A 10182-nucleotide genomic window follows, 5' to 3' on the forward strand; every position below is an offset into this window, starting at 1 on the left:
TACTAATTGTTTTCTGAAAAGAAGATATTGATTTAAGAAAGCTACATTTTTCCACTCTTAACCGCGTTTCCCACAGTCCAGCTGTTATTAATTCGTTTTTTTTATAATTCATATTTCTAAAGCCATTATATTGTCTCATGTCCTTTATCTGAATTGGTAGGAACACCTGCCTAGTGACTGAGGCCAGAGTGTAAAAGTACAGACGCAAAAAAAAAAAACAGTAGAGGAGGGCTCATGGTGGCTCCAGAAGACACAGTTACACAAGAGTCAATGGATTTCTCAGGCTGTGGAGAGCAACTGGCGTCCAGAGTGAATTAGACTTGAACGAGGGCCTGGGGACCGCTGATAGATTTGCCATCAGAGCTACTTAAGGCCCTCACACACACATCAAACAGCCTTCGCACAGTAAACATTCATTTTGACACTCGCTTACATTCTCAAAAGGTAGCACTCATCCCTCATTGACCACCGCATTGGGAAAATGGAGGGAGGCGAAAAAATGCAATAACATGTGTGTTGGGGGACACTTGTCTCAATAACAGCCTTCCTGTTTCTGAAAAGTAATGTAAATGAGCGGCGGTAAAATGTGTTGAGCAGATCCGTTTGTGTGCATATGTTTATATATACTGTACTGTGTAGTGTATGTGTATGTGTGTGAGGCTATATGCAAATGAGCTGCAAGAGTCTGTGAATCATTTCCTGTTTGCCATATTGATCTAATCATCCTGGGGTTTTACTGTCAGATGCGCCCCAAACAAACTGTGTGTGTGTGTGTTAATGTTCAGTCATGTTAATGCATATGAGAGCTTGTGCCATTCATGAACTGTGTGTGTATATCTATGAGTGTGCACGTCATTAGCTCAAGCGTATGTATATTGAGCATATATACTTAAGCCTGAATGCAATAATAAAGAGTGTGTGAGTGATCCCCTCTTTCTCTCTCTCTCTCTCTCTCTCTCTCTGGGTGGCAGTACCTCCAGAGGAACGGCTGGCTCTGCGCGCAACATGAACAGCGGGAGGATAATTTGGATTTGATTGGTTTCACATGTTTTTCATAAACAACAAAGCTCTCTCCCTTCGGTTTGCTTCGCTGTGTTTGGCTGAAAACATGGAATCCATTTGTCCCCTTCTCCCCTCTTTGCTATTTAGCATTACTGAGCAGCGTGTCACGTGTTGAACAGACCACCAGCACGACGGGCATCTCACAGCTATGGTGACAGACTGTAACACTGGCATTTACTGTAGCAAAACACCCCCCACAGACTAAGATATTAAGCTGTGGGTTCTGCTTTTCTAGTTTGGATACAGGACACATACAGTAAGCATGTCAGGTTGAAGAGGCACCACTGAATAATAATGTATGTGTCAAGTAAGCTGCCTTCTCATTCACTGTCCCAAAGGGGTTCTGTTTGAATAAAGTCAACAGCTGTGGTCAAAACTGCCAGCCAACCAACAGGCTTTGCGATGAATGGGAATGCTAACTTTATCCAAATACATTATTTACAATGTCTGGCACATTGGCATATCTCCATTAGACCTTAATGCTAAATGAGGTAAATGCACCACACACAGTTGACTTTCATTTTCCATAAAAAAATAATAATATAAATACTTTTACAATATTATGTTTACCAGTGCACAATTAAAAATGCTCTTAAAGGGATGGTTCACCTAAATTTTTTTTATTCTGTCATTTAACCAACCACGTTTCACTTTTTTCCATCTGTTGAACATAAACAAATATTAACTTCACTCCAAAAAAATTGTTTTGCTGCTTCTTCAAACTATAACTAACTTTAAAATGAGCTGAAACAACACAACTCCTGAGTTTTTTTAGGACAACTTAATTTTTTTTATATTAAATCCACTTAAATTGGCAAAAAACAATTAACTTTATTTGTGTTTGGACAACATGAAGGGATTGTCTGTAACCCAGAATTTTATTACAGCGTTCCATAGTATTTGTTTTTCCTAGATGTCAGTGGTGACTGGTTTTCTGCTTTCTCCAGAATATCATCTTTTATGTTCAACAGAATTAATAAACTCATTAAGGTTAGGAACCATTTGAGGGTTGGTAAATTTTTACTTTTGTGTGAATTATCCCTGTAAAAGTGTGAAACTGGTGCATTTATTAGTACGTTTAATCTGTTATTTTTTCACTATTTAAACATAAAATCAAACAGAAAGTGAATAGACTGTATTGTAAATTTAACTTTTCATCAAGAGTGCAATTATTTACAAGTTATGCATATTTAAATCACTCTTTGTGGTTACAGAAACCTTTTTCACTTTGTAGACAAAAAATATTGAAAACATGAAGGTGCAATTCATAAAAAAAATTCCTTCCAACTGTACAGAAGTGAAGCCAAAACATGCCAGCTATGGCTGCTGCCATCTTATGAATGATTATGCAGATTGCTTCATTTGGAGTGCAGTATTTGCAAACACATAAACCTTACACCACAAAAAGTAAAGCACATTACAAAAACAACACTTAAAGATTTGGATGTAATTTGGGAGGCTCCATTTAATTTTGGCAAGCCCCATTCGTTTTAACCTATACTGCAGCCAGTCACCAGAGGGCGATCAAAATATTTTGGCTTCACTGTTCAGAATCTGTTGTCTAGTATATAACATATATAACATGTATACCAATTCACGCACTAGCCAAAAACTTAACAAAAACAAGATTACATGAGGATGAGTTTCCTAAATTACTCAACTGGCAATTTTGAGCGCTCGTTTTTTGAAAAAAAAAAACATCAAAAAGTGATTGAAAAAGTTATTTTATATTATCAGTTACATGCCCAATAGCTATGATGAATGGGAATGCTTCAATTTATATAAGCCTTTGACTTCTAGAGATCACAACAACTCGAGCAGCATCAGTATAGCAAGCTCTGTCCTACAGAAGCTATATCGATCTGAAATTTACAGACAGGATGCTGTTATGGTTATGTGTTCACTTTCTTCCTCCTCGTTCATCTGGACAAGTTCAGATGTTAGACGTGTTCTGTAATAAATAAAGCGGAGCTCTCCAATAATGAGCTTTGTCGGCCACCCGCGCTTTACTGCGCAGTGAAATTAATGAAATTCACATTGCACTGCGGTTTCGATATGCACCATACACAGTTTGAAAATGTATTGGACTAAAAGCCTACTTTTTTAAAGTGAAGTGTAGATTATACCCAATATCATACACAGATCATTTAATAAGCGTGTTAAAGAGATAGTTAAACTGAGATTGAATAAAGTCTAGATTTCATCGTTTGCAGAAAGTAGACTACAGAAAAAAAAATGACTGACATGCCAATTGTTTGATCATTCTTTTCTATCAAGAGCGCCATTCATAAATTTTAAACATAATCTAAATATAAAGTCAGCACGGAATGGCTGCAAATGCCAATGCGGGCAATTATAAAGATTTTAATTAGGGGGATTGAAAGTCACATTAAGTAAAAAAACATTAGAATGTTCGTTATACTATTTTTAATTTTTAATAAAACAATCTTATTTGCAAAGCAGCAATTTTAAACAGATTAAGCACTTGTAAATCAAACCGTAGTCTAAGGAAACGAATAATTATGAAATAAAAGAATTGCAATTATTAATATCCACCCAGTACTAAAAATATACATATTTGCTGCTTAAACACAATAAATTAAACCATTAGTTCGGAACAATAGCCTAGATCTACACTGCGACTCGCATTGCCTGTTTAAAACTATTACAGACCTCCATGCAGTCCTTCAACTGGCCCTTTAATCCCATTGAAGGACGTTTGGTTAAAACGATGCTGTTACACAGAAGCATAGATAATAAATATTGAAAGCACCATGCTCTGTAAAATTACCGGATGCAACTCCTCATTTTGTTTAAAAAGCATTTGTATAACCAACAAATTGCCTTCTGTCTTTTGTAGAACAAAGACATAGCCTATACATTCAATACTCTTAATTTTAGCATTACAAAAAGGTCGTGGAAATCATTTTATAGTCCCTTCTGACGTGCGTTAAATGCCATTTGACAATAAATACAATTGTTGAAAACAACTAAACTAATTTACAAACCTCACTGTTATTTATTAAATATGAACAGCCTTCGCCAAAACCAAACAGAAGACAAGATTTTGCAAAACAAAATTAAGTTAAATCAAAAAGGCTATTAGAAAAAAACGACACCATAAACTGACTTTCTGTTTAAACATCCAAGTTTTCATCATGTTACCAAAAAAATAAAAAATAAAAGGAAATAAATGAGGATAGCACGGTGTCTGAGTACGGTGAGGATCGAACTTTATAATGTGGGCTACTTCTATGGACAGACAAACACACACATACAAACACGCAGACAGAGAGAGAGATGAAAATATTTTCGATAAAATTGTGACATGAAGTGGTGATGGGGAGGGAAATTATTTTTAACCAGTACATTTCAGGAATAATCTATATAACCTTTCACTTCACAGAGAAATACATTTTCTTTAGATTGAAAATGTTCTTTACACTGATGTTGTTTGAAGAACGTTTCATTAATCTTTTGGCAACCCAAAAAGATTCTAGAATCACTGTGAAAACCTTTATTTTCGGTTCTTCAAACTTTTATTTTTAAGAGGTAATAAAAATACAACATTTCACTTAATTATAAATTATAAATAATTTAGATTGCGTTATTTTAGATATTGCTAGTTGTAACAGATACGTTGACAATGACTGTTTAGGAAAAGGTACATAGTTTTAAAAAATTGCATTTTTAGTTGACAAATAAGAAAAGATCGTATCCAAATTAAATACGTTTGATACAAACCATGCGGATACAACACAACACGATTTATCAAATACACCAGGGAAATAATGTTAGCCTAACTGTACATCAGTCAAGTATTAATAATGCTCATCTCTCTCCAAATTACTTTTAATAAGCCAAATTCTGTTTTTTCAAAACTGAATTATGTTTTTTTACTGAATTGTTGTTAAGTATGGTAGGCTATTTGATACACTCTAACTTTTTAAATAAATTCTGATCAGATATTTTTATCAGCCCAAAACAAAAACAAAAAATAAAGCAGTCTTGCTAGAGCTATTTTCAGTTAAAAATACAAAGACACGGACTATTATGGCACAGCTCAGTTCCCTTTCTAAACTCCTGTAAGTTTCACTACAGCCAGCATTCATGAAAAAAGGTTAAACTAGGTTAAGCTAAAGAAAAATGTTTATATGGTTACGTGTGAACTTTAGCGCTTATGCAACAGTTGGACTAACGGGAATTGCGCGCGATTAAAATTAATATTTGTTAAATGTTGAGCTATTAAACGAATACTTAAATAAAAACACCACCTTTCAAACTGTTGATGAAATGAGAACTTTGCCTCACTCCTTCACTTTTTCTGCCCCCATGTGGTCCTCACCGGACGCTCACGTGTGCCATGAAGTTCTCAAGAGCCCAAGAGGGCACGAGAGAGAGCACCCCAAAATATCAAAAATATTGTTTGAAAGAATAAAAGAATGTTAAACATTGAAGCAACGGTAAGATTTAGTAGATATCTCATAGTTGCAACAGTATATAACAATAACAAAAAAGTAGCCCAACTCAACTACACAGTAAACATGAACTTTATTTTAAAAAGTTCTGCGTAATTTGGTTGATCAGGAGTACGAGTCACATGAGGTGGCGAAAAGCTCCTCGTATGCAGGTGGAGAGGAGGCGCTGTCTGCTGCACCCGCTTTCCCCTCTTCCTCAGAGACGCTCACATTCCTGCAACGAAACCAGCAGATGTCAAATAATCCACTTTTACCAACTCTTGGTTATTTGTGCAAAAAATACCGTAACGTGCCAGCTTCTTTATTTGACCAAGTCTACGCTATATGTGACTGTTATCTTAGCTCAACGGTAACATCCTTTAATTTAGCCTAAAGACTGGTTTGTGTTGTAATTTTGTTTGGAGTGGAGTCTTTCGCGTTTCAAAATAAATTAAAATAATCATCTGCTTTAAATAAATGATTCAGTTTAGAAACCTACAAATCAGCTTTTAAAATAAATGTGTCAGGAAAAAACGAAAACTTTTTTTAAAATAGTGATACGTAAAAGAACATTTGGTTTACCCAATAATATCTTAGTATAAGATCTATAAAGAATATATTTTTAATAGTGTGAGGACACTTTACATAATCTAAAGTACCCCCCACTCCTTTTTTTTTTTTTTGCAAAATACGCTTTGTGTAATGACAATGTTTTTTAGGGTTTTTTTGTATGTAAAAATAAATAACCTTAATAACCCAATAGCCTATTAGGTTATAAATAGCCTAAACAAATAATTATTATTATGAGTGCAAACGATGTAAATTAATGTCCGCTTTTTAGTCCTGGGAAGAATCGTAATGTAAATAATATTTGTTTATTTAATTTATTAAATTTACTCGTTTAAAATAATAGTCATCCTAACAAGCATCCCCACTTCAATATAACATGGATATCCATGATCGCAAATCGAATTCTAATGATTTGTAAATGATACTTCCCCCCCCCCCCCTTTTTTTTTATAATTATTCAATCAAAAAAGCAATAAGAACCTCTAAGGTAATCTCATCAGCTTCGTGGTCATGTACAAACTGATTTAAACTAGATTGCAATAGCTTAAACTACGTTTAGTTATCCTATATTCATTTCTTTGAATTCAAGCATGTTTACTACATGTTTAATTCAAATTCTTGCACCAGCAATAATGATTTACATTTGAGTTATTACTAAAATTATTAATTAATACTTTGAACATTGAGTTTATACGTTGCAAATAATTCAAACAGTTCTCACAAATTTTTTTTTTTGATCATTCCTATTTAGAAATGACTACAGTGAATATTTTTAATGTCCTGTTTTCTTTACAGTTTGCCCTAATAAACCTATCACTCTGACATAAACAAAAAGTAAGGAGTCAAAGAAATCAATTAATAAAAATGTCTTTTGTTCCTTATTTGTAGACTCCAAGGTTCTAATCACGTAAATGAAAGTAATACACACTCCCATGTATATCATACCTGTTTTCCCTTTGTTCTACGGTGGGATTGTTATGTTCACCAGAAATAAAGCCAGCGTTGTCCATGGGAAACACACTGTAATATTGTGGTGGTCCGCTCATTGTGACTGCTAATGGCTGATGACTGGAGGGCAAACCATTAACATGGCCTAGACCGGGGTCTGGTTCTACAGAAGCATATGGTGGCGGGATGTACTGGACCACTGTGCCCCTGTGGAAGGTAATAGGCTGACTGAGTCTAGTGAAGACAAACGATGGCCCTGAAAGCGGTGGCAAAGTATCCACTTCAGGTGTTCTCTCCTCCTCAATCTGCTTGCAGCTCAGGCAGGACAGCATTCGAAACTTGCAGATGCTTATGAGCACAAATGTACCTCCTACTGACAGCAGAATGGGTCCCAAAAGCTGTGTCCATTCATAGCCATTGCTACCATTGTTTTTTGCCCACCCCATAGCTGTGAAAGTCATACCAACCATGCCCAATAAGACCCCGGAGAATAGTAGCGTGGCACCAGCTTTGTCTCCATCTGACACCTGACTGTCTGAAGAGCTGAGGGTCTCACTGGGAACCAAAGAGACAACATTAACAGGAACATCACTGGGACTGCTTGAGTTGGTATTACTAATATCAGCAGGTACTGCATCACTTGGTCCAGCTGGAGGGTTTATCCCTTGATTCCTTCCTTCTCGAATGCTTTTCCAAATATCACAAACACCGTAATGTCTCATCTGGCTGTTTTTGCTGCAGGATTTACACACTTGTCTGAGGAAAATGCACTCATCTGTGGCTGGAGAATCTTTGAAGATCATAGTTTAGGTATCTTGGACATTGGTTCAGAAGGTTAGTTAACACGTAACAGATTGTTATGGTTACAGTAACCTGAAGTCAGTTTACGAGAGCACTGAAACGTGAAATCTTGCTTGACAGGACACATTGTACAGGTAACTGGCATGTTCAAAGTAATTCACTATTTTATTATATTAATTAAATTTATATATTTTTCTAATTTATTTATTTTATCTCCATTAAAAAATTATGATGTTTGATGTTTATTCAAACTACTTTTATATTTACGCAACTACTTATTTAAAATGAGCTGAAATAACACTGTTTCTGAGGGTTTTTTGGGGACAACTTACTTGTCTTATGTTCAATCCAGACTGTAAAACCCAAAAAGTTAAGGTAACTCAAACCATTTGAGGAAACCGATTGCAACAAACAATTTAAGTTTAAAAACTAATCCTAATGAGTACTGTGAGCTTAATCCCTTTAAGTAAATGAAGCAATTTGAGCACAGTAAAACCCGATAAATCAATAGAACTCAAACCAACTGAGTACTGTAAAACCCAATAAATTAAGGCAACTCAAACTGTTTGAGGAAACCGATTGCTACAACCATTTGAGTTTAAAAAAAAACTGTGTACTGTGAACTTAATCCATTTTAGTTAAAGTAATGAGGTATTAAATTAACTCATTACATTCAACACTGAGTTCAAAACTCTTTTCAAATGAGTAGAACTAACTTTCAGTCAATTTTGAGTTAACTACACTCATTTCATTAAATAAAGTTGACTGTTTGGTTTTACAGTGCACTTAAATTTGGAAATAAAATAATAAGTTAACTTAATTCCTTCATGTTGTCCCAACACAAATCGATTGTGTAGAACCCAGCATTTCTTTTGCAGTGTATACTTATTTAAACGCAACACAACTTTTTATTTTCTATTTACTTCACTCAAACTAGGATCTGAAGTTGAAAACTAATACAATATTTATAGGATTTTGACTCAAATGTTACCCATACCGTTAAAGTCAACAGGGTCCAAAACAACACTCGAACTACAGACTTTTATTGTATACACATCATTTAATAATTAAAAATTCTTCATTTGTTTTGTTCCACAGAAGGAAGTCAATGAACACCAGATTTCTGACCTTGTTTAACTTTCCTATTAATGTATCACCAAAATCAAAAGAGAAAGTCCTAAAATATGTTATTTTTGATTACAGCACATGTACTATGGCTGTTTATTTTAGTTCAAATATTTTGAGCATTCATAGTAGTCATAGTCATTTTGTCTTTAATAGTAAATTCACAACTACATCAAATAACTCTCAGAGGAGTACACTTTTAGAGTTGGCAAAGCTACTTAACGTCAGCAGAATGTCTTTTAGAGAAACAACCCAGCAAGCTTTTTTTTGTTTTTAAAAGATGTCTAATAGATGTCTAATAGACGTCTAAGCATAGCCCTCTTGGCTAAAACAAGACTAAATTTGGGCTGTCAGTGAAAATCTAATAGACATCTAAGAATATGTCAAAACTAGACTAGTTATCAAATAAACAGAAATGAATGACTGCACATATAAAGTCTGTCTAATCTGTCTATTGGACGACCAGTCTAATTTTGGGCTATTCATAGATGTCTGTTAGATTTTCACTGACAGCCCAAGTTTAGCTTTGTTTTAGCCAAGCTGTCTACGTTTAGACGTCTATTAAACACAAAATTGTTTGCTGGGAACAAAATCTTACAGGAGATATTAACAGGGGGTCTACTAATTCTCCAATTGCTGTTTATTGAAATGTGATTGCAAAGTTATTTTCCAGAATGTCAAAAGGAGATCAAAGTAAATGTTATATAATTATTTTGGAAAACGCCTTCAAAAGCTTCTTCAAACACAAGGGAATCACATGGTAACATTCCAGTAAGTTTCCATAAATGAGTCTCAACCGAGACAGAGAGAAAGAAGGAGATAAAAAGCTTTGTTTCAGACGGTTATCAAAACAGTTCCGCATCACTTTAACGTTTTCAAAGCCCTCTCTGGAGATCTAATGGATTTGTTTAGCAAAACAATGTTTCATCCAGACCACTGCCTGACTTAGCAAATTTCAACTAACTTGACTTTGATGATGCATTTACCTCACAGTAAACAGCTCACTGTGGTATTTGGGTAATGTTTTAATTGTTGGGAAATTATCACAAATGAAACACATTGAAGGTTTTATGAAATTAAAATAAAGTTTTAGATGTTAGTATCAGTATTGTTAGTTTTTAAGATACAGTGCTCAGCATAATTGAGTACACCCCATTTTAAAAATGAATATTTGTATCGATTTCTCAGTGAATATAGGCAATGTATTTTGGTGCATTTA

The 10182-nt window shown here is 34.7% G+C and overlaps 1 protein-coding gene across 1 annotated transcript; it reads right to left on the reverse strand.

Moving 5' to 3' along the window:
• Positions 1–5558: 5558 nt before the first annotated feature.
• Positions 5559–7840, reverse strand: tmem174 (transmembrane protein 174). The gene is made up of 2 exons (XM_056456959.1): positions 7035–7840; positions 5559–5754 (listed from the first exon to the last, which is right to left on the reverse strand). The coding sequence occupies exons 1-2, from the start codon at positions 7838–7840 to the stop codon at positions 5646–5648; spliced, it is 915 nt and encodes a 304-aa protein (XP_056312934.1). The 3' UTR covers positions 5559–5645.
• Between the last annotated feature and the right edge of the window lie 2342 nt (positions 7841–10182).

The sequence above is a fragment of the Danio aesculapii genome, chromosome 5, assembly GCF_903798145.1.
Source record: "Danio aesculapii chromosome 5, fDanAes4.1, whole genome shotgun sequence".
NCBI lineage: Eukaryota > Metazoa > Chordata > Actinopteri > Cypriniformes > Danionidae > Danio > Danio aesculapii.